This window comes from Conger conger, chromosome 6 (genome assembly GCF_963514075.1).
Source record: "Conger conger chromosome 6, fConCon1.1, whole genome shotgun sequence".
Lineage (NCBI taxonomy): Eukaryota > Metazoa > Chordata > Actinopteri > Anguilliformes > Congridae > Conger > Conger conger.
In genome coordinates, this window is record NC_083765.1 from 64,023,681 (window position 1) to 64,049,725 (window position 26,045).

Genomic DNA, 26,045 nt, shown 5'->3' on the forward strand with positions numbered 1-26,045 from the left:
ATAACGAAAAAATCGCAAATAACGTTACTCTCAATCTGGTTTTCAACGCGCTCATTCTCAAGTGACAGTCGTCGTCTATCTTGACGTCACCTTACGTTGGGCTGAACCGTCCAATCCGTTGTTGCGAACGAAGAGTGGCTTGTGTTTGAAAATCTTCACCCTCGTAGCTACTTACTGGAAATAAGGGTTTGGTAGCTACATTTTGTGCGTAGCTAGTTGGCCATCTTCAGAAAGAAACTGGCTGGAAATCAGAACAATCGACATAGACAGTAAGTTAATTGGCGGTATTTTTATTTGTTGTATGAATGTAATTCGCAAGCCATCTAGCTTGGTAACGCAGTTAATTTACTCTAACTAGTTTTAGCTAACGTTAGCTAGCTAGCTCAATTGGCTAGGAAGATCCAATTGTTTTGTTAGCCAATGCTGGCTAGCTACCATTTGTGTTGTGCAGCGCAGTAGCTGCAATTTCTAAGTTGAAAAAATGACATTCAAAAAGGCTAATTACTATTGTTCAAATGCTAACTAGTTAGCAGCCAGATATCAAGCTAGGTACGACAGGTGACTTATCTATATCTATGTAGTTAGTTAGCCAATGAAGCTACCTTGCTAGCCATTCTCTTATGTTCTTGTGCGGAGATCTATTAAATCTATTACATTACGTAATGATAACATTTGCTCATTGGCGTTAACGTTACATACTGAGTATCAGTTGAGTTTATTAAACTGTCCAGTGTTTGCGGTGAATTTCTCGTCCTTTATTAGCTAGCTGACAAGATAGATAGCAGTGGTCGCATATAGATTAAATGGCTATATGTGACGACAGGTCACGTTGAGCGTGGTGCAAAGTTCTTAGCTATCTAGCTAAGAGCGCGGAAATAACATTAAGGTTATTTGTTTATACTGTCAGGATAGGTGCACGTGTCCGCCACCCACGTTTGCCATCAACCGTATGGTTTACTGACTTTGCATAACTTACTAATCGAAAGCGTAGCTAGCTAGGCAATTGATAGTATTCATTGTAATCAATAACAACTCATTTGGCTGTCGGACTGCCTTAGGTCAACTATACATTTCCTGCCAGCACTATTTCCATCCTATTTGTACCGGACCAGTTCCACACTTTAACATGTTAGACATTACAGCGAGCTTAACTTTGGCTATATTTGCAAGAGCTGCTGCCGGGGGAAACTGTAAAGTGCCCCATCGCTAAATCTTGAGGACTGTTGGCCTTCTCTACTTAAGTTACCTCACGTTAAGCTACACTCTTCAAAATTGAACTCGAAACACTTTTTCCTTTCTCTCTTTCAATATTAATGGTATTTTATTACACTTTGTATTTATCATATATCAGAATGAAACCTGTATCTTGAGGTCAATGTTTTCTGTTAATGTAGTCTATTTTATATTGTATTTGTGTCTTTATATTTGTCCAGCCCATCTAGGGAGAGACAATGCAAATTGACTTGTGCTATAAATATAACAATGCATGACATCAGACTATTTGTTCAATACTCTGTTTATTCAAATATCGTGCCTATTGAAATAAATATGCAATAAATATTCTTGAAGCTTCATTAATGTTAGTAACTTGGCTGTCTACTTTACAAAAGAATTGTTGTCATAGTTTTGATGTGCACAAACAACGGTATATTCTATTTAGTAAAATAATTAATTTCTCACAATGATGAAAAAACAATTTTATTGAATGCCTCAATCACGTTTTTATTCACTGTTTACAGATTACTCTGTGGGAAGATCCGGAGTTAGCACTATGTCTGGAGGTGACATGTGCAGCCACGTTAAGGTGGTGGTTCGGGTGCGGCCTGAGAACTCAAGAGAACAAGGCGGCAACTTCCAGAAAGTGGTTCAAGTTGTTGATAACCACATGCTTATCTTTGACCCAAAAGAGCAGGAGATGTCCTTTTTCCCTGCACAGAAACGCCGCAGGGATATCCGTACAAGAGGCAACAAAGACCTGAAGTTTGTTTTTGATTGTGTTTTTGGGGAAACATCTTCTCAGTTTGATGTTTTTGACAACTCAACCAGAGATGTCATTGATGGAGTTTTGAATGGATACAACTGCACTGGTAAGATCAACATATCTATCTTACATGCTGAAGAAGTGAACTGTTGCAAATCTCATGCTCCAGAAAAGTCAGGAAGAATAATGAGCATTAGTCTGTTCCTGGGATGCGGTGGGAAATATTCATGACCTGGGTTATGTGCTGCTGGAGTGGTTTGAGTTAGAAAGTGCATTTGCAAAGTTGGTCATTTTCCATGCAGGGATCATAAGAGGGGGGTGTATCTAATGGAGATGCCAGATTTTGAGTTTTTAAGCTTGCAAGCTTGAAGATTTACATTTAGCATATTCAAACCATAGTTTGAGCGAGACGGTATTTTCAGTCCACTCCCGAAATGAAGTCATGGTGTTTGTGTGTCAGCACTGCCTAATATGGAATTCTGAGGCCAATATTTGACAGGCAAAATTTTTCGATGCTGATACATACCTCTTCTACATTTTAGCAGAAATTCTAACTGCAACCAAGGACTAGATGAGTGCAGATATCAGCTTATGAAGGAAAAAATACAACACATTTGTTTAACAAAATACTTCAACATGCTAACTCTATTGAGTGTGAATGGGAGTGACTGATTGGCCCTCTTTTTGAGCACTTAATACACAGTGGCAGGCACTGATGCGTTTCCTCTGGTATATCTATGCTGCGCTGTGATCACTGGCTGATAACCGTAACCTGTATAATAGCGCTTCACGTAGACAACTATAGTGAGCAACGTATTATCATTAAAAAAAGTATTATAAAATAACTGTATTAAGCCAGCAGATCCTGACACAAAACCATTTTGTTGGTAATTCAGAGGCATACTTTTCCTAATTTCACGAGTGCATAGTTTATTACATTTCAATTAGACCTCAAAATATTAAATTCCGTCAGTGAATTGTCCATAGACTAAATATGGGGAGACTCAATGCTAACATAGACAGGCTAATGTAAAGTTCTAAACGAACATGAGATTGTTATGTTCAGCAACGTTATCGCATGCATGTAGTAGTTGGATGACATTGCATACATAGCAACTGACAGGCTAGCAGTCTCACTGGTTATCCAAGTGGCAAGCCTTCAATTTGTGAACCTGTCGGATACGGTGAAGCCAGGGCAGCCAAAAAGAGACCAGCTAGGTTGGTCTCAACATATTGAGTTCATTAGGCTAACCAGCTAGCTCTAGCTACACAGAAAAATATAGATCGTTAACTAGCTAGCAAGCCTACAGTTAGGTTTTAAGTCGTTCGTGATTTACTTTGATAAGATGTGACTTAAATACGCAAATACAGACGGTTGGCCTTAAGATCTGGCTGAAGAAATGCATTTCAGACAGCAGAATTATCATTGAAATTGAAAAGAATGACACCAACTATACTTTTATGTCATGCATTGAAAAACAACCTTTTGTTGAACTCAATTCAACCAAGGATGTATCATCAATGAACGGCAAAATTAAAATTTTAGCCAGTGGATGGCATCTGCATATTAGAAATGGGGAGGAAGGACAAGGCGGCCGAATAGATTCTTTAATCTAAGGCAAATTCTCAGCCAAGGGTTTTATTTTATTTATTTTAGAACCCTCAAAAAGACAGGAAATTAAATGTATCATCCCTAACGCTGAACACTGTAGTTTATATTCAGTATTCATATTCAACAAGGCTCTCATTTATATAAAATTATTTGCATAGCATTAACAAGGCAGCATATTATTATTTTGATTAATTCAACAGATACAAAATAAATTGTATATATCGCATACAACATTATAACATTTATACCCACAGGGAGAATCAAAGTAATTTTTGGGTGACATGATCATCGACTGCCGATGACTGCAGAGTAGTTAGCCATGTTTTTGTTTAATTGGTGAAATATTACTTTTGGACAAATAATTATGTATCGGCCGAAATACATACGTACTGGAGGCCATATATCCGCTTCTACACTTTTATTCATCTTAAAAATATCTTCCAGAATCTGCCCTGTGGTGAGCACATGGTGTTTTGCGTACGGTAGATATTGTGCATGGATGTAGCAGATCTGCTGATACCTTGATGGTGAGCACGTGGTGTTTTGCATACGGTAGATATTGTTCATGGATGTAGCAGATCTGCTGATACCTTGATGGGGAGCACATGGTGTTTTGCGTACGGTAGATATTGTACATGGATGTAGCAGATCTGCTGATACCTTGATGGGGAGCACATGGTGTTTTGCGTACGGTAGATATTGTGCATGGATGTAGCAGATCTGCTGATACCTTGATGGGGACACATGGTGTTTTGCGTACGGTAGATATTGTGCATATTTTGTTCTGCAGTTTGTTCGGACGGAGCTCCAGCCATACTGGGACGACACTCTGGTTTTGGAGCGCTGGTGAAATCCGATACACCACACATCATTGTTACGCACTGTGTTCTGCACAGGCATGCGTTGGCAACAAAAACCTTGCCTCCAAAACTGGCAGAAGTGTTAAAAATTGTAGTTGAATGTGTGAACTACGTGCGAAATAGTGCTATGAAGCACCGCATCTTCAAAGAGCTGTGTAATGAAATAGGCTCTGAATTCGAGGTACTTCTGTACCATTCTAACGTTCGGTGGTTATCCCGAGGAAAGGTGCTGAATCGTGTTTTTGCCAGGCGTGTGGAATTAGCCCTGTTTTTGCGAGAGTACCAACATTGTCACGCAGATTGCTTAGAAAATTCTGGGTTCTTTCTCATTTTGGCGTACATGGCCGATATTTTCGATGCTCTCAATCATCTCAATCGACAGATGCAGGGCGGTGGAGTCAACATCATCAAAGCGGAAGAACCTGGAGACGTTTAAAAAAAGCTACCTTTATGGAAACGACGAACAGAGAATGATAACTTCGCAAACTTTCCCCTGCTGGACGACTGTGTAAGTAAGATCGAAGACGTGTCTGGAATTGGAGACATTTCTGTACCTGGGGAGCTGAAGCAAGCAATTGCCATGCACTTAGATGAGCTCACAAAGTCTCTCAACGGATACTTCCCCACCAGAGAATCATATCCAGCACGGGTTGGACAGCCGTTCACGTTCAGTGTTGCGACAGCAGATGTCAACGATGAATACCTTCACGAAATCATTCAGCAGAGCCAGCTTCAACAGCAACTCTTCAGAACAACAACGCTCTCAACGTCACCAAATCGTACCATACCCTCTTATTGCTAAGAAAGCCCTTGCGATACTCACACCGTTTGTTACAACGCATCTTTGCGAGCAATCCTTTTCGAGGATGGTAGACATTAAAACTAAGAAAAGGAACAGACTTTGTTGCGAAAATGATATGGGAGTAGCACTTGCCAAGGTGAAGCCGCGTATTTCTGAACTTGTATCTGAAAGGCAACAGCAAAAGTCACATTGATCTGCAGTAAATATTCATTTTTTGTGTGAAATTCATGTTTTGTTGGTTTTGTTCTTTGAACACAGTGATTTTGTGTACAACTGATGCATGGTTCATTTTGTGCACTAATAAAATATATACCTATGTTTTGAAGAAATCATATTTTATTTTTCCAATTACGAAGGGTTCGGTGAATGCACTGATGAAGCTTGCAGGGTTCAGTACCTCCAATAAGGTTAAGGACCACTGGTATAAAGGATAGCGCCAGTGCAGGTGTGCTGTCGGTGTGCATCTGCTGTTTAGGCCAGGTATGCTGTCAGTGTGTGGCTGCTGTTTAGGCCTGATTTATACTTCGTACCCCACGAGGGGTGTCGCACGACAAAAATGAAAGTGTCACACAAGGTTTTGCATTTGTACTTCGCTGATGGTCTGCGATGTGGGTTCGATTGTCTCTATGGTAACGAAATGTCAACTTCTGACAGTTTGACAACTCATGACAGCTGAACTTGTGACAGTTTGTGTAAAAAAAAAGAAAAGAAAAGTGAAAACAAGACGTTCCATCTGGCCGGTGCTGTCCCATGAACACTGTGACAATGTATGACGTCTGCAACAAAACAATTCTCCAGGTGCGTGGCATTGAGGAAAAAGTGTCATGCACTGGAACAGTACTCTGTGTTTTTGGTCAATATTAAGGAATAGATTAAGCATCTCAGGATGTTGTTATTTACGTGGCTTAAGCATAGCCGAGGTTATTTGAGTTGTCTTGCTCAAATGGGATTTTTTGACTTTTTAATTAATTCATTCAGTATGTGTGTTCCTGTGTAAATTTGCCTGTGTCAAAAGTATACTCCCGAAATTACTATTTTACTCGCCATCTTTTTCCCACCTGCTGTGAGGGAGCACCTTGGGGTTTTCCTTTAGCTTTCCTAAACTTGCCGTGACCCTGCAATTATGAGCTGAGACTTTTAAAACGGCCCATGTATTTATCATTGTTAAAGGCAAATAATGAAGGCAAATATTTCTATTGCTTATTTTATTTAATACGGAGCCATTTTATGTAGAGCTCCATGTGGGCACTAGTTAAATTCTATGAGGAATTGGGCTGCAGTGCTGGCGCTGGTCTGCCTGTCCTGGGCATGATGCATTTTGCTACAAAAGGGCTCGTCCGAAAAGGCACCGGTTGCCATTTTGAGGGGATGCTGTGTGAATCTCCTGCAGTGCTGAACACCTGCGCTGGTGCCTCTGCTGCAGCCGCAGAGACTAGTTTACTTACAGATGATTCAAGTATTTTAGTCGCCTTTAGTAGTTAACTTCTCTGGTCCAACTGGCAACTGCTGTTGGGTATGAATTCATTCTTTATTTTTTATCTGAAAGTATGTACTGTTCTATACTTATTTTCAGTAGCTATGAATGGTTCGCATGTTTCCTTTCCTACAAATAAAGTGTTCTGAAAGGAATTTGATGCGTGTAACCTTGTTTATTTTTCAAAAAGTACAATCAGGAAGTTTATTTGGAAGTAGCAGTAGTCCAGTCAGAAGGAGTGAGACTGGCTGTGTTCAGATCATGTTGATCATTGTGTAGAACTTTGGGGTTATTGGAGATAAGTGCTTAAGTTCAGTCTGATCGCAGTTCAGCTCGCTAAACCTTTCCCTGCTGGATGAGACATTTGTGAAATGTTTAGAGCAGACTTTGATGCTTTACTTCATAGACAATTACGATCAAGTCCGCCATTTCAATGTGAATGGCTTAAAACAGTCTAACTGCAGGTTTGTTTACCAGTTTGGGTGTATTACTATGGAGCTATGGACCGATGGATCGTTCTTAATCGGTTGGTTTCCTTGACTATGGTGTGTTGGAGAATAAGTGGCCATAGCAGTGGTGAGGTGAGCTGTGGATTTTACCGTGTTGGAATTCGGTTTCCAAGGTTTGCTGCTGTAGTTCGTCTCTCCCCCTTTGCCTTGGTGAACTCATCGTGCTCTTCCACGTGTTGCGCTTTCAGATGCTATAGAAGACTGCTGGTGTTGAAACTGGCAGCACTAGTGGCAACCCTCAGAATCAAACCCTGCCATACTCTGCACATTGCCCTTTTACTGGTGGGATTTTCCAGTGTGAAATATTGCCAAATTGACATTTTGCTAGCTCTGACTGATGTTCCACTCTCTGCTACCACTGCAGGTGTTGTTTGCCTGTGTAGTAAATGAGCTATCATCACGTGATAAATTACGCAGTATCAGATCGGTGCATGGACACGCGGACTCGTCAATACCCGATCCAGCATTTTGGGCTGATACTGGTCTCGCTTTCAGGCCATTTTTACAAAAGGAATTTCTGCTTTTAAAGGATCAATTTGGATGGTACTTTACTCCATCATTCAAATAGGCAGTGAATATGCAGTGTTGCAATAAAAAATAATTCCTGCATTTCTCGAAAATATTCACATTAAAACATTCTCACCTACTCAGCTTTGACAAGCTATCCCAGGATGCAATTACATGTGAAAGGCTGGAGGGCTAGAGAATGGGTGCTGATGGTTAGAGAATCATTCCCATTGTTCTTAGGAGTGGTGGAGGATTACATGGAGAAGCGGTGGGGTTCGCAGTGTGAGCACATGAGTCATGAGACTCTCAATTTGTTAAAAATCAACTATATAATTGACACAATAAATTGTACAGGGCCATTCCACGGCCACTCCAGGAGGTTGCACCACGGCACCTCTCTGATGATGTTTCTATTGTGTGTCGGTAGATAGTGATGAGATCTCAAACTCACTTTTGTTTCGCCAGTAGAGCTATTTCAACTTCGCTGGGTGTCATGATGAACAACGCATTCTGGCACAAAATGTGATTTTTACATATGCTTAATTAAGAACCCAGACAACAGAACATTTCAATATTATATATTGAAAAATAAAGTGCAGGGAGCTGCATTTCTTGTCAACTGAAATAAAAAATAATTCACTAAATAGATCCCCAAACCAGACACATTTTACTGTTCACAAATAATGTTAGTCAGGGTTTTTAGTTTTTTTCCTGTAAAAATGATTACCTTTTAAAGGTATAGTGCACATTTTTTAGACTCTGGTCCGCTGAGTTTCTTATCACCAATTAGTCCAATGTAATGAATTGGACATATCAGCCTCAAAGCACTCCTGCATTGAGTTTGCTTCACTCTCTGTCACCTGTTCGCCAACATTAACATTGATTTAAAACACCACCTGACAGCCGTTTAAAAAAAGTCAATCAATAAACCAAACCTAAATTAACGCTTCATCTTTATCTGCTTGCATAAATATATATTGTTCCATCAAGGTGAGCCAGTAGAGCAAAAAAATAATAATAATAATAATTAATAATAATAAAAAAGTTTTCTATATATATTTATATATTTTTTATTTTATTTTATATAGACCCTATCAAGTTCATAGGATTTGAAGGAGTAAATACAGCTTGCAACATTGGATTACATACATGCATACATACATACATAGATACATACATACGCATATGGAAAAAACTATAATAAAATAAAGATGAAAAATTATAAAAAACATGACAGAAATACAGTAACATGGAAAACAACCATAGAAGATTTAAATTCAGGCCTTTAAATTCATTAGGCTTTTAAATTCATGAAAGGGATTAACAAATTTAACTCTAGGCGATTCTTCAGGGTGAGTTCAGTTAGCAGAAAGAGGGAGCATGAATGGAGATCGGTAAAGGATAAATTCCAGACAGATATTAATAAGTATTTTGTTCCAGTGGTCATTGTATTGAACAGCTTGGTCCAGGTCGTGTAGTGGCGGCAGAGACACTGGGGGTTTGGTGCGGTGCTTGATATGGTGCTATTTAGCTTTTAGGCAAACTAAGCAGTCGGTACAATTAGAAGTAGGAAATGGTGAGCATTGCTGGGCTGAGTGGCCTGTTCTTGCCATTATGTTATGCTACTTTAAGATGCATGAATTAATAAAAATAAGAAACTTTGCTCTCTATCCTCACTCAGCATCTCTGCAACAAAGGGGAGATATATACTCTGTCGGCAGTTTATTAGGGATTTATTACACTTATGTTTTAGATGTATTGGTCTTCAGTTGCTGTAGCCTATCCACTTAAGAGGTTTGATGCATTGTATGTTCAGAGATGCTCTTGTGCATACCACTGTTTCTTTCACCTTCCTGTCAGTGTTGACCAGTCTGGCCCTTCTCCTCTGACCTCTCTCGTTAACAAGGCATGTTCACCCACAGTGCTGCTGCTCACTAGATGTTTTGCACCCATCCTCTGTAAACTCTAGAGACGTTATGTGTCGTGTAAAAAATTTTTAGGATTTTAGGAGATCAGCAGTTTCTGAGATCAAACCACCCCTTCTGCCACCGACAATCATTCCACAGTCACTGCACATTTTTATGAATTGAGTTGCTGCCACATGATTGGCTGATGAGATATTTGCATTAACGACCTGGTGTCCAGGTGTTACCTAATAAAGTGATCACTGAGTGTATAATTGATACAGTATTGGAAAATACATATAATATATGATGATGTCTGAATGATAAAGAAGATTCACAATTGTTCAACAGAAGCCCGTCAGTTTCGAGATTCCCTTACCCAATGGCAGTGGGCCATCGCACTAACCACACCCTCTCTCCGGAACCCTCTTTCCCGCATATACAAGGAGTGCACCCCATATCTTACCAAATTTACTAGTTACGCCTCTTACAGTTTGTCTGATCTTCTCTTACGTAATGTTTTGAGAAATATGCCGAGCCCAGGACAAATGACCGGCCTGTGTGGATGACAACCATCTGAGCGAAATGAGACGTATGGGGGAGAAAATGGAAAAGCTACGGAATCTGCTTTACATTTGGGCAGAGGAGAACCAGCTGGGGGCTCTCCAAAGAGATCAGTGACTGCTGCAGGCCTGACAGGAACCCTGATACTCTCAGATATTACATAAAACATGCATGACCTATGAAGTGATGGGCAAGCCCAAAACATGTTGATTAATGTTGCTGGGCCAGGTGGCTATCGCATGTAGGGTTGACATTTTTGTATATTTTAGATGGACTTACTTAAAATGTAGTTAGTTTTACATCACTTTCCTTACCCAGGGAAACCTACCTTGCTTAGCTGCTCTTGCTGAGCGCGCGCTCTCTGCACAGCGGTGTGGAGTGTCTGGGTCCCTCATTCACCCTTTCCCTCTTCTCTGTGTCAGCTGACACTGCTCCCGCGTGAGCATTGCTCTCTGTTACCATGTCCTCAGTCTCCGTAAGCCCCGCAGCCCTGTGTTCGGGTTGAGACGTGTAACCCATGGCATCGGCTGAAACATTAAAGTCATCACTGCCTCAAGAAATCTTTGATCACCGTTTACAGCTTTGTTTACAAAGATGATCCTATGGGCCGTTGCCAAGCAACTGCTATCAGCTGTCCTGCAACCAGGAATAGTAACGTGGTGAAGTACATCGTCACGGTGATAAGGCAAGTGGTCCAAAACCATAAAAATAGCGACTGACTTGAAAGCCATTGCTTTCGCCTCCCTTGAATGAAATCCCTTTCACTTTTCCACTTTATTAAGTGGGTGTCCTGTAACATTGCTTGTAGGCTACACCCAAACATAACAAGTTCAGGCATTTTCAGTGGATTAAAATGAGTAAAATTAAACTGGGAATTGCCATCATAGAAATAGATCATTATGATTGTGATGTTTATTGCAACTTCGGCAACATCTGACTACCTTTGGAGAAACGCACTCTCGTTCCCACTTCCCTTCCACAAATACGGACTGCGCTGATCCACATCACATCACACGTAAATAGCCAATCTGATAATGCTGTGGGCAGGACTACAAGCAGAAACGAATATCTCAATGAATATCTTTATGAATATTATGAATATCTGATCCCATTATCGACCAGGCCGATAAACGGTCGACCCCTAGTTAGCATGAACTATCAAAGTAGGCTAAGGGAGATGAGAAAGGAATATCTAAGCTGCCTTTTTGATTTGCCTGATTTGATAAATTCCCCCTTTGACCGTGTACCGTTTAATGGGGCTGCACGATATATTGTATATGTATCATCGTTGAGATATGAACATGCGCGATGAACCCATCGCAAGGCTGGGTGGGCTCTAGTGGCCAGCAAGAGCACCGGTGACAGAGCGTTTAAAAAAGACGTAACTGGCATGATTCTAACTCGATTACGAAGCGGATACATTCCTGTAATCAGTGCCCTAAAGATGGCAACCTGCAATTGGGCAAAGAAACGCAAATGTGTTGGTTCGTCCTGCGGGAGCCTATATTACAGAAAGAAGAACCCTAGCACTATCATCCCATACTGAGCAACATCATCCCATACTGAGCAACATCATCCCATACTGAGCAACATCATCCCATACTGAGCACATACTGAGCACTATCATCCCATACTGAGCAACATCATCCCATACTGAGCAAAATCATCCCATACTGAGCAACATCATCCCATACTGAGCACATACTGAGCACTATCATCCCATACTGAGCAACATCATCCCATACTGAGCAACATCATCCCATACTGAGCACATACTGAGCACATACTGAGCACTGTCATCCCATACTGAGCGCTGTCATCCCATACTGAGCGCTGTCATCCCATACTGAGCGCTGTCATCCCATACTGAGCACTATCATCCCATACTGAGCAACATCATCCCATACTGAGCAACATCATCCCATACTGAGCACATACTAAGCAACATCATCCCATACTGAGCAACATCATCCCATACTGAGCAACATCATCCCATACTGAGCAACATCATCCCATACTGAGCAACATCATCCCATACTGAGCACATACTGAGCACTGTCATCCCATACTGAGCGCTGTCATCCCATACTGAGCACATACTTAGCACATACTGAGCATTATCATCCTATACTGAGCAACATAATTAGAAACCTAATTATGGAGGCAGTGACGGGCTACAAATGTGGTTGCATTTGGGAGCTAACATTAGGTAATGATGCAAGACTAAGTACGATGTAGCTAGACACTCACGTCTCCTTTTTTATCCACACCTTTGTGAAACTAAGAAAGGCCGGCGTTTAGCTGACTAGTGGAAGATAAGCCCATGAAATATCTCTTACCAAAATTGAAATGTATCAAATCTCTGCTAGGTGCTTTTTCTTCAGCATTCAACATGCTAGTTCCTGTGCGTGCGTCTATGAACGCTTACCGGGATGTTGTACACAATTGCCTTGAATGGCTGTTACTCTGAAAATGGCAGCCTGCAAATATATCAAAGTCGTTCCACTTTTTTGCTTTGGTAGAGCTACAGGGTTCAGTAGTTGTAACCAGTTATTTATTTTTTCCTCCTTGAACAGTTTTTGCCTATGGTGCAACGGGAGCAGGGAAGACACACACCATGTTGGGATCTGAAAACACCCCTGGAGTGATGTATCTCACCATGAAGGAGCTGTTCAGCCGAATTGATCAAGTCAAGGACGAAAAAACATTTAATGTTGCTTTTTCCTATCTTGAGGTAAGTATTAGGTTTTATTATTTGTTCATTTTTGTTCTTGACCTAATTAAACTAAATTCAACTTAAATTCCTCATTGGAAGGAATCATTCTCATCATTCCCATCACCATATCTGAGCCAGCCAAGCGCATAGCAGCCACTGCAGAAATCCTTACTGAAATACCATGATTAACCCTCCTATTATGTTAAGATTTTATGACCAGTTTTCAGGGTTCTAGACTGCGACCAAAATGGTCGCATATGCGACCATTTTTTGAGAGTGTGCGAGCTACAATTTCACGTGGTCGCATTAGTGCGAGTGCATGATGATCACCGGTGTTTTGGTGCTGCTCCGGCAGCGAATGTCACACGGGTACTGCGTTAGCCATTGTGGTTGAAAATAGTACTTTTTCTTCTTCACTGGCTCAGTCGCTCTCTCCCTACCTGCACTCTTACTGCCTGTACCTTCATCATTAGTGCGCGTGCGCGTGTATGTAGCGGCGCTGAAGACAAAAGGCGCGAAACAAACAAACAATCAAAAAAAAATGAAGCGGTCCATTACAGATTATTTTAAAAAACAAAGTGAGGAGAGAGAGAAGGAGGCTGGTGGAGAGGGAGAGCCAACAATATGTCCCGAATCAGACACGACTGATGATGAGAGTGCAGGCAGCAGGGAGAAGAGTGCAGGTGGAAGCAGGGAGCGACTGAAGAAAAAAAAGTATTGCTTTCGAACACAATGGCTAATGCAGTACCCGTGGTTGCGGTACGAACGGGTGAATTTAGATTCAGATTTCCTTTATTGACATTGGAATACCACAAAATTCAGAGTTCAGCGTGGTGATGGCCTTGGGATAAAAACTGTTCATTAATCTTGTGCGTCCAAAACATTCAATGTTTGGCAGTGTTCAGTTCACGTATGAATGCTGCAGCTAATAAGTTATGCTGTTATGCTAAGCAAAGCTGTTATGCTTTGCTTTTATGTTTGTTATGTTTTGTTATGTTCAGTTATGTTCAGATTAAAATATTTTGCAAATAACGAGTCTGGAGTCACTGTCAATCTTTACATCAATGCAAAACTAGGGTATGCAATTATTCATCAAGGTCATTGATTAATACCATGCAGTACAAAGAAAAAAGGTGCGACCAAATCATATGCTGATGCGACCAACTGAGAAAGTTGGTAGCACCAGTGCTACCAGTGGAAAATAAATAAACACAAAATTATTGTAATAGAAAAATGTACGTGTTGTGTGCCGCCTCCTTATTGTCTCTGAAATTACTAGCCTTTTATACATGAATATGGAAAATCTGTGAGAATCTCATTTTACAGTAAATGCAAGTTTGGCACCTGTTTCGGAAAGTGCCACCAGAATAATTCACAAAGAAATCTGAGATAAAAATGGTTGTACATTAGCTTACAATTTATGCAGTTACAGAGGGTCGGTAATCCTACACCACACATCTATCGGCCGAGTTGGTGCAGGACTTCACGGTCACTCCTTCACGCCACATCGTCTCAGAGCCTGTGACCGTGATTCGATCAGGCCGCTGTTGCCCACGGCGACCCTGCCGAGCCCCTCCCTCAGAGCGGGGAGCCGCTTGTGCTGCTCGGCTCCGGCAGGGCCGGGAACCGAACCCCGGTCCTCTGTGCAACCGCAACAAAGTGATGCCTGCATCAAGGTCTGTTACTTTAGCCATGTGCTGCACGTTCTTTAACAGCGTGGTGGTTTTTGTTTGTCTAGATTTACAATGAGAACATCCGTGACTTGCTGGCCAGCTCTGGACCCCTGGCTGTCCGTGAGGACAGCACCAAGGGAGTGGTGGTCCAAGGCCTCACCCTGCACCAGGTAAGAACTGGTCTGTCTAAGGATAAATGATGGACTTGTCTGTATTTACTCTGATTGCTGTGATTGGCTTGGTTAAATCAGTTCCTATAAACACTTTCTAGTCGAAATCAGCTGAGCACATCCTGGAAGCTCTGGATTACGGCAACAAGAACAGAACGCAGCACCCAACCGAGGTGAACGCCACCTCCTCTCGGTCCCATGCAGTGTTCCAGGTGAGTGCATGAATATAAAACAGAGTAAGACGATGTAAACACTGATGAAGCGCTACGCGCTACTAGCTACTTCTGGCATGAGGAGAGCAGTAATGGGGAGAAGCTGGTTTTGTGCTATAAAGAGCTCAGATGAAAAACTCTGATTTGATAAAATGGTGTGCTTACTGTTAAATGTCCACCAGCTTGTTATTGCAAATATCTGATCAAGTTTCAGCATTAAAGCATTTTTGCAGTCAAGCGGTTCAGTTGTCAGAATGGGTAAGAAATGTAATCTGACAAATCTGCAGCAACTGCGTGATGCTCTCCTATCAACATTGGCCAGAATCTCTAAGGAATGTTTCCAGCACCTTGTTGAGTCTGTGAAGGCTGTTCTGGGGGCAATGGGGATGTCCTACCTAGTACAGGAAAGGTGTACCTAATAAAGTTGCCACTGGGTGTATGTTCCCACATTTTTAAGATAAAAATGGAAATATTTACAACAATTACAAATCCACAGATTCTACTCAATGCTTTTACCACTTGAGTTTAGCATGAACCTATAAAATGCTATAAATCCTATATATATATATATATATATATATATATATATATATATATATATATATATATATATTTGCAGCTGCAAATATTTCTGCATGGTGATTGTGCCTAAACAAAAAAAATTGAAATACTAACCTGTTGTCATCAATGACAGAGACAAGCGCATACCTCAATTTACTTTCTCAAACATTTTTTTTTTATTATTTTTTTTATCCTCACTGGCCCACTGCCCTCTCTTGTCTGGAATGTGTCTAGACATTTTCATTTAAATTTGTTTAACAGTGGGCATTGTTTCACAAAACTTCTGATTTAACTTCTGTCTGATTACTTAGGTTATGCTAAAATGTGAACAAGGGGCAAGTTGTTCTTTGAATTTGAAAGCAATTTCTTAATTTCCAGAGGCACACTTGATCGTGCTGCCATCAGCATTGCTATTTGAGCTGTTATTTTATACGGAGAAGGCAATAACATCCAGATGACTTTGGTAATCCAATATGTCAGATCAAACTGGGCTATATTGCACTGCACTATAACATGGTAGGGCTGGGTGGTTTTGCAATGCTGTTGTCAATGGTGTTTTTATTGTTAACCATAGAATAATACAAATTTCTCATTACACCTGTATGATAAAGATTTGTCTGTTCAAAGAATAACACATTTCATGACAAAAAATGATGTGATTCGGCATCATGCTGAGGAGTTTACCTGGAAATAGGGTGCAACCCTTTTTTCGCTGTTCTTTTTTTAATATATATATTTTTTATATAAAGTGTAATCCTCTTTCTTTATTTTCTCTGATCATGTTGTATTTTACTCACATTGAAGCTGTGAGGCTTGGATGTCATTTCAGCACCAAACAGATGGGAGTCATTCAGTCATTCATACAGACTTCAATGAATGAATGAATGAATGAATGAATGAATGTTTGCTACCACGTCAAATATAAGAAAAAAGACAAAAGAAAGCTAAAATGCTGCATGAAGATGAATAATACCCTGCTGCGCATTTATATTCTCATGCTTCCTGTCCATGTTCATTTGAGTGTTCAGTGTTAATATTTCGGAATACTTCAGTGTTAATATTTCTTATAGAAATGGTTAAAATGCATTCCTATATTTCTTAATTTTTCTACAATTACAGTAAATGTCAGTTCAGGTCTAGTGTTAAGTTCTTTGTTTTGGGAAACAAAATAGCGTCATACTGTTAATGTTGAACAAGGCTTGTCTTGAAATTTATGTCTCGGTAAGAAAATGGGCAAATGAATGAATTCTCTTACGTAGGTAGTCTTAGCGCATCATGTACAAGGCATTAACATAAGACGTGATATAAATAGTTGTAGTTAAGATTTTGTAGTTAATCATACTTTCAGTTTCATACGCTGCTTGGCTGGCTAGTCATTTTGAGGTCTGTGTTCCCAAGCTTCAACTGTACTTGAAAACATGAACTTGCTAATGTTAGTCATACTTGAGAATTTAGTGGTAGAATTTGTTAGGACACTTGTTGGCAGCCTTGCTTCTTTTTTTTCTTCCTTTTTTCTTTTTCTTTTTTAAACTTGTTTTGTAGTATATGCAAATTCATTCATGAATATTATTTTTAGAAGTGAATGGAGGCTGCTGGGCACATTAAACTGAGCGTCTCTGTGAAAGGGTATAACATTGCTGGAGAGAACTGCATGCCAGAATTGACAGTCTCATCTTTCTCATCCTTTACCTAAGGTCTATTTAAGGCAACAGGACAAGACAGCCAGCCTAAATCCAAATGTAAGGGTTGCCAAAATGAGCCTGATTGACCTGGCAGGTTCGGAGCGAGCCAGTGCCACGAACGCCAAAGGCGCCCGCTTCCGGGAGGGGGCCAACATCAACCGCTCGCTGCTCGCTCTGGGGAACGTCATCAACACCCTGGCTGACCCCAAGGTAGGAGGTCTCACGCTGGCATGGGCACTGCGCAGACTGCACTGGTGACTGCAGCCAATAACACCCTGGCTGACCCCAAGGTAGGAGGTCTCACGCTGGCATGGGCACTGCGCAGACTGCACAGGTGACTGCAGCCAATAGGATTTTGAAAACAAAATGCACATTTCACTGAGATTTCTCACCTTTTACTATTACATCAAGTGATTTACTTTGGCCTCTAATATCGACATGATTTACTTTGCTTGAAGGCACAGAGTTAAGTCATCAAACGTTATAAAATGACAGGTTTTTAGATCTCATAGCGGAGGGAAATAAGCCCAGTGAAAAGGCATCTGGATTGCCTGCCGGTCTATCATTGGGAATTTCGTCTTCATCACACAGACATGATGTGACACTTGATGATCCTTGTTCAGAAGGAAGGGTGTCTTTACACTCAAAGTCCCCGGAACCGTTTTCTGTGTTGAAGTGACCTGATGTAATGACGAAGGATCCTGTCAGCTTCGTTTGTGTTGCAACTGCTAATATGTGCATCTAGGCTAATGATTGCACATGACATGAAGGGGGGTCTTTTCCCTGTATTCTTATTTACACTTCATTCAGGGAGTATTCAGGGAGTATTCAGCTCATTTGTAAATAAGTGCCCTGTGTTGCATTTTCTCTTCCTAAATTGAACAATGATATGCAGGAGATTATTATTATTTTTTTTACATTCTTGTCGAAATCCCATTTTACTAAGGAAAAAAACGTTTTATTTGCTCAAAAAACACTGAACTGAAAAGTCACTCTTTCCAGTGATTAAAATGTATTAATATTATTATTATTAAAAATAAATGCACATTCTGCTCATGCACATACCCACAGTGCAGTTTGATTCCCTCTGAAATCTGCATCAGGAGCAGGAGAGGGAAATAATGGTGATTTCTTGCACACAATAAAACATTTTTAATCCATTTCCCAACACATCAACCGATGCTAACAGTGTTGGAAGCACTTTGTTGACGTGTGTTGTCAGAACATCTTTCAGTGACCCTTCACTGGCACCTGTCTTCGTTAACAGCTTTCAGTGTTTCTGAATTAGACTTGTCCAGGCTAATGTTTTTATGATTGTCAACTTGGCCTATAGTTTGTAATCTGTATTGCTGGCGTTCAGTCATGGTACCATACCTTGCTCACAGTTGACAGGTGTGTGTCATGCCGTGTCTTTAGAAAGCCAATTAGAAATAATGGCCTTCATATGAGGTCCCATCTACAATGGGTTGGATTAGTCATTCTCTTCCAAACATGCTCTATTAATTAATGAGGCCAATGCAATAAAAGATTCAAATGCAGGCTTATAAAATGGCAAAGAAAGCCTCACATTCCAATTTTGCTCTCCCTCCCTCATGAGTGCACTAGAATCCATGTTTGTCCATTCGGACTGTGAACAAATTTAGGTACACTTATCCATTTAATGTTGGCAAATTAGTTCTATCTGTCACCAGTCAATAATGTTTATCCGTTTTTTATTCTTGTAAATGCTTTCTCTTGCTTCTCCATTCTTACAATGTTACATTGGAAAAATATCTTAATTGGCAGCACCCCGTTGCTTGTGTGGTTGTCTGGTAACGTGCTCTGGTTGTGTTGGTATCTCTCTGCTCTGGTTGTGTTGGTATCTCTCTGCTCTGGTTGTGTTGGTATTTCTCTGCTCTGGTTGTGTTGGTATTTCTCTGCTCTGGTTGTGTTGGTATCTCTCTGCTCTGGTTGTGTTGGTATCTCTCTGCTCTGGTTGTGTTGGTATCTCTCTGCTCTGGTTGTGTTGGTATCTCTCTGCTCTGGTTGTGTTGGTATCTCTCTGCTCTGGTTGTGTTGGTATCTCTCTGCTCTGGTTGTGTTGATATTTCTCTGCTCTGGTTGTGTTGATATTTCTCTGCTCTGGTTGTGTTGGTATCTCTCTGCTCTGGTTGTGTTGGTATCTCTCTGCTCTGGTTGTGTTGGTATCTCTCTGCTCTGGTTGTGTTGGTATTTCTCTGCTCTGGTTGTGTTGGTGTTTCTCTGCTCTGGTTGTGTTGGTGTTTCTCTGCTCTGGTTGTGTTGGTGTTTCTCTGCTCTGGTTGTGTTGGTATTTCTCTGGTCTGGTTGTGTTGATATTTCTCTGCTCTGGTTGTGTTGATATTTCTCTGCTCTGGTTGTGTTGGTATTTCTCTGCTCTGGTTGTGTTGATATTTCTCTGCTCTGGTTGTGTTGGTATTTCTCTGCTCTGGTTGTGTTGGTATTTCTCTGCTCTGGTTGTGTTGGTATTTCTCTGCTCTGGTTGTGTTGGTATTTCTCTGCTCTGGTTGTGTTGGTATTTCTCTGCTCTGGTTGTGGTGGTGTTTCTCTGCTCTGGTTGTGTTGGTGGTATTTCTCTGCTCTGGTTGTGTTGGTATCTCTCTGCTCTGGTTGTGTTGGTATCTCTCTGCTCTGGTTGTGTTGGTATCTCTCTGCTCTGGTTGTGTTGATATCTCTCTGCTCTGGTTGTGTTGGTATCTCTCTGCTCTGGTTGTGTTGGTATTTCTCTGGAGGATGTGTTGGTATTTCTCTGGAGGATGTGCTCCTGGACAGTCCATGCAGTGCAGCTTTGGATTGTCAGCCGCTGCAGTTTGGACAATCCCTGTGTCGATCAAGCCTGGGATGACACACGGTCATGATTATTTTAATATAACCAGAGTAAAGCCCGAAAAAAAATGTGTAAATATAGGGACATAAAAAATAAAAAAAAGTAATTGAAAACTAATATGAAAGGAAGGCTACATAACACTTGGGTCGTATTGTACGCTATAATCCTTTTGAATGAAAATGATCCCTCGGGATTAGTCTGTGTGGGGTCCTTTGAATTTGTCAAAATGTCCTTCCCTGCCACAGACATTGTCTGAAATGCATCCAGATTGTTTTCTCGGAAGTATCAGACATTAAGATAATTCCCAGTGACATGAAAATCTCATTAGCCTGTGACGGGTTGAGATTACAGTATGGCAAAATAACAAATCTGCTTTCAAAGACCCCTTTCTTAATTAATGTACTTATGTTGTACGGTGCTAGATTATTTGTCTTTATGTTGTAATCTGCACCATTTAAGCTTTTTATTATTGAATGTGTAATTTTATTCGCAGACAAGGCTACATTTCACACGTTCTCTGCAGCATTTGTCTTTTTTTAGCTTGGCTTAATTGTAGTGTATCCAGAGAGGCAGTTATATATTTCACTGGGTAAGGCTGAGGTGCATCTGGGTTTTGTTGTACATGCATAACTAAGGCAGGTCATTCAGTTCGTCATTGTTTTGCTCTGTGCTTTCCTGTTTTATAAGGGTGCGCAGTTGGCTCTTGGAGTTTATCACTCATGAGTCATTCAGCAGTGCACCCTCCCTGGTAAATGGCATGACTTGTGCAGGAGATCCCCAAAATACAAAAAGGTTGTTTACGGCATTTCTGCAGTGTCGTCTTGCGTCGGGCATCTTTCCTCCCGCCAGTATCCTCGCTAAGTCAGAGTTGTTTTAAATGACTTCTCCTCTTTCTGCTCAGCTCATTCAGCGTCTTATTCTGCTCTTTTAAAGGCCAGAGAAATAGTGTGTTTAAGACTGCTGATGGCTAGACGCACAGTGGAAGGATAAAGGAGGACCTGTGGCCTGCCATCAGGGCAGGTTTCCAGCACTTTCCTGACTTGTCCTTCCATTTGTGTTGTTGATCAAATTCGGTAGGATTTGGTTTAGTCTGTTGGTTTTGCTCCTTTGTGTATAGAAGAACAACACGGAAGCAGTGTGCAAAAATATCATGCTTTGCCTTTTTTAAAAATTATTTATTCTTTCAATTGCTTTCCTATATTTAAAATGTTTAAGTTAAAACACAATTTTCAAACCAAAAAGGTTATGGAGTTAATCATTTATTATTTCTTCTTGCCTTTTCTTCCCGAGCATTTCTTTGTAACATTAGTTAATGGAATTGGAGTTTTCTGAAATAAGACCAACATAAGACAGACAGAATAACTGGCAAAGGCAAGGCAACTTTTGTTCCCGGTCTAATGGTTTTAATATTGCAGCACTTGAAATGGTTGTTAACCCTTGCCCTGCTTGAAAGGTCTGACATTGTTTTCAACTGTTTTCCATCTAAAGCACAAGCTGCAAAAGAAACACTTTTGGACGTTGCTCTCCTAAGCAATAAAGCAGGTGACGGAAGTAATTGAGCTGTGCTAATAAGAACCATGTTTTCCTTTATGCTCCAAGGATGTATTATCAGGTTTAATTTATCCTGTGATTTAGAATGAGCTGTGGTAAATGATTTAACAACAGTACACGTCTCTAGAAAAATAGCCTGAACTGGAATTAATTATTTCAGCAAAATTTTTATTCAAAATATGAAATGGCAATTTTGTGAATGAATTGTACTGAAATGGACTTTACTGAACTGTACTAAAAGCCAGCTTTATCGCACTGCTGAGGAATGCAGGACTGTTGGTGTGAAACGTAACTACCCCGCCCCACCCCCCATAGGTGGAGGGAGACCCAAGGCTATGAAATCTAAGAGGGTGGAGGTGTGTCCCCCTCCATATGTTTTCTTGTTAAAACGCATTTAAAACCAAGAGCCATACATTTCATACTAAATATATTAAACTTACAACGTTCACACCCCAATACAAAGCAACACTCCAGACGATATTCAGATACAGTCGTATACCAGTCATTATTTAAGCTTCTCCATTGCCAGCAGATGTGCGCGATTTCCAATGTGAATAATAAATTATAATCACACTATAGGTGTTAATAAATCATAAGCATACTGCAGGCCTTAATAAGTAATAATCACACTATAGGTGTTAATAAATCATAAGCATACTGCAGGCCTTAATAAATAAAAATCACACTATAGGTGTTAATAAATCATAAGCATACTGCAGGCCTTAATAAATAATAATCACACTATAGGTGTTAATAAATCATAAGCATACTGCAGGCCTTAATAAATAATAATCACACTATAGGTGTTAATAAATCATAAGCATACTGTAGGCCTTAATAAATAAAAATCACACTATAGGTGTTAATAAATCATAAGCAATACTGTAGGCCTTAATAAATAATAATCACACTATAGGTGTTAATAAATCATAAGCATACTGCAGGCCTTAATAAATAAAAATCACACTATAGGTGTTAATAAATCATAAGCAATACTGTAGGCCTTAATAAATAATAATCACACTATAGGTGTTAATAAATCATAAGCCATACTGTAGGCCTTAATAAATAATCACACTATAGGTGTTAATAAATCATAAGCCATACTGTAGGCCTTAATAAATAATAAGCATACTATAGGCATTAATAAATAATAACCACAGTATAGGCGATATAGCTGTATTTCCCAGCAATATTTGCATATTATCACAAAAGACCATCGTTGAAAGAAAGTACATTATTGGCATTTTGGCAGACGCTCTTATCCAGAGCGACGTACAGTTGATTAGACTAAGCAGGAGACAATCCTCCCCTGGAGCCATGCAGGGTTAAGGGCCTTGCTCAGGGGCCCAACGGCTGTGCGGATCTTATTGTGGCTACACCGGGATTAGAACTACCGACCTTGCGTGTCCCAGTCCTTTACCTTAACCGCTACGCTACAGGCCGCCCTTAGTAGGCTGCTACAGTTTTCTTGCAAGAAAAAAATCTATAGCCAAGCCATTACAGCCAAGTGTATGCTAAGCCTATTTTACACCATAATAATAATAATTATTATTATTATTATTAATAAATACAAAAATAGACCAATTGCATAGCTACCAACAGGCTGTTTGTCTGTTTCTTGCTGCATTTTCCATGGTTTGAAGCAGAGCACATTTCCCTCATAATACAGGCGTTTCTGCTCTGCAGGTTTGTTTAAAAAAAAAAAAAAAAAAAAAAGATATTAAAACTTTTAATGTGGTATTTCCATCACAATTTGACTGTTGAATTGGTGTGTAATTCTGTTTACAGGATGGGTGTTGATACTGTTACTGTGTTATTGCCAGGATGTGGTGTTGATCCTGTTACTGTGTTATTGCCAGGATGTGGTGTTGATCCTGTTACTGTGTTATTGCCAGGATGTGGTGTTGATCCTGTGACTATGTTATTGCCAGGATGTGGTGTTGATCCTGTTACTGTGTTATTGCCAGGATGTGGTGTTGATCCTGTTACTGTGTTATTGCCAGGATGTGGTGTTGATCCTGCGGCTGTGTTATTGCCAGGATGTGGTGTTGATCCTGCGGCTGTGTTATTGCCAGGATGTGGTGTTGATCCTGTTACTGTGTTATTGCCAGGATGTGGTGTTGATCCTGCGGCTGTGTTATTGCCAGGATGTGGTGTTGATCCTGCGGCTGTGTTATTGCCAGGATGTGGTGTTGATCCTGTTACTGTGTTATTGCCAGGATGTGGTGTTGATCCTGCGGCTGTGTTATTGCCAGGATGTGGTGTTGATCCTGTGACTATGTTATTGCCAGGATGTGGTGTTGATCCTGTTACTGTGTTATTGCCAGGATGTGGTGTTGATCCTGCGGCTGTGTTATTGCCAGGATGTGGTGTTGATCCTGTTACTGTGTTATTGCCAGGATGTGGTGTTGATCCTGTTACTGTGTTACTGTGTTATTGCTGGAAGGGATGCTGTTTTTCACCCCTGATTTCCACAGGCCTCTTGTGAAAGTGTTACATGCCTTACTGTCATGCATGCTGTTGAGGTCCTGATTATAAAAGATTATTAAAGATGTTTGTAAAAATAATGATGACCAATTGCTCCAGCGGATGTAGGCCGGATTTTTGTACTGACCGGTTTCACTCTACACACTATATGACCAACAGCCCAACATTTCCGACCCCCCCCATTGATACCGCAACACAAATGCAGTTCAAAATGCAAACACACAAGCCAAGCCTATGTGAAACTAAGGTACATTTTACTGTAGCAAACCTCATTTTACTGAGGTTTTCATGCGAATAATCTAACTCTCTGATTGTTATTTTGAAAATGAAATGTGACTTTATGTGATGATAAATCCATCCAGGATGCTGTTGGTGCTTTTGATAGCTTGGATGTAACGTCTCCTCACCTGATCGCGGCGGACAGTTGCACAAATTTAAGTTAAGTTTGCGTAACGTTTACTTAGCGTTTAGATTTTAAATTACGTCTTAACTCCCTGACGACTGCTTTCGCAATTTATAGGCTAGTTCAGACTGAATATGCAGTGCATCTAGCATACTGGCAACTACTGCAAAACTCATGATTTGCATTTTTTCATGCCTGATGGAAAAATACAGAAGCAAACTAGATAAACAAGAATGATGCCGATAGCCTAGCTTTATCATATGTTTACAGTTCCCTGTAGGCTAGTGCAAAAATTTTATGATGACCAGTTTAGAAGCTTGAAATTATGCTGCCACAATTTGAAGGTGTTACGCAACAACTAGCTACAAAGCAAAAATAAATAAATGTGTAACAAAATGATAATGATTAAACCGCTTCATTTTGAGCTTCATGCTCAGTGAGCTCTCTCTGCCTCATGAGCTCTCTGCCTCATGAGCTCTCTGTCTCATGAGCTCTCTGTCTCATGAGCTCTCTGTCTCATGAGCTCTCTGTCTCATGAGCTCTCTGTCTCATGAGCAGCTCTCTGCCTCATGAGCTCTGTCTCATGAGCTCTGCCTCATGAGCTCTCTGTCTCATGAGCTCTCTGTCTCATGAGCTCTCTGCCTCATGAGCTCTCTGTCTCATGAGCTTTCTGTCTCATGAGCTCTCTGCCTCATGAGCTCTCTGCCTCATGAGCTCTCTGTCTCATGAGCTCTCTGTCTCATGAGCAGCGCTCTGCCTATATGGATGACAACAAATTTAGGTGTTCCTTCTGGCTGTTCAGTTTCACAGCAGACCAAAGTATGATGGCGTCTGCCTCATAACAAAATTCTGCAGGTGCGAAAGTCTCCTGCAACTGTTTTTCAGGATGAAATCCAGCATTCGCAAGTCGCTTTCCAAAGTGTTGTGCGGCAAAGTGTAAATGAAGCTTTAATGGTTGCATGGCAGGTAATGGTGGTATTGCTGCCCTTTCTGAGGTGTTCACACTGCAGTGAGATGACCGTGAACTGCTTGTGTCAGGTCCTGCCAGAGTTTTTCATTGTCATGAAGACAATTCCACCCGGAGACTCCATAGTTCTGCTGGGCGACTTCAGCGCTCACGTGGGCAATGACGGAGAAACCTGGACATTTTTACATTTTAGTCAGGGGTGATTGGGAGGAACGGCCTGCCTGATCTGAACCCAAGCGGTGTTTTGTTATTGGACTTCTGTGCTGGTCATGGATTGTCGATAACAAACACCATGTTCGAGCATAGGGTAGCTCATGAGTGTACTTGGTACCAGAGCACCTTAGGCCAAAGATCGATGATCGACTTTGTGGTCGTATCATCAGACCTGCGGCAGTATGTCTTGGAAACTCGTGTGAAGAGAGGCGCAGAACTGTCAACTGATCACCACCTGGTGGTGAGTTGGATCAAGTGGCCGGGGAGGCTGCCTGACAGACCCGGTAAACCCAAACGTGTAGTGAGGGTGAACTGGGAACGTCTGGCGGAGGCCCCTGTTCGCGAGGTC

General features: G+C 40.8%; 1 protein-coding gene across 3 annotated transcripts in view; it reads left to right on the forward strand.

Annotated features, from left to right (window-relative positions):
• Positions 1 to 69: 69 nt before the first annotated feature.
• The window catches only part of kif18a (kinesin family member 18A), a 70,193-nt gene continuing 44,217 nt past the window's right edge, over positions 70 to 26,045 (forward strand). For all 3 annotated transcript variants that reach the window (XM_061245717.1, XM_061245718.1, XM_061245719.1), the window contains exons 1-6: positions 70 to 269; positions 1,740 to 2,087; positions 12,790 to 12,947; positions 14,668 to 14,772; positions 14,874 to 14,984; positions 17,240 to 17,437. In XM_061245717.1, coding sequence (XP_061101701.1) covers positions 1,772 to 2,087; positions 12,790 to 12,947; positions 14,668 to 14,772; positions 14,874 to 14,984; positions 17,240 to 17,437 — 888 coding nt within the window. In that variant the 5' untranslated portion in view covers positions 70 to 269; positions 1,740 to 1,771. The remainder of the gene's footprint in view (positions 270 to 1,739; positions 2,088 to 12,789; positions 12,948 to 14,667; positions 14,773 to 14,873; positions 14,985 to 17,239; positions 17,438 to 26,045) is intronic.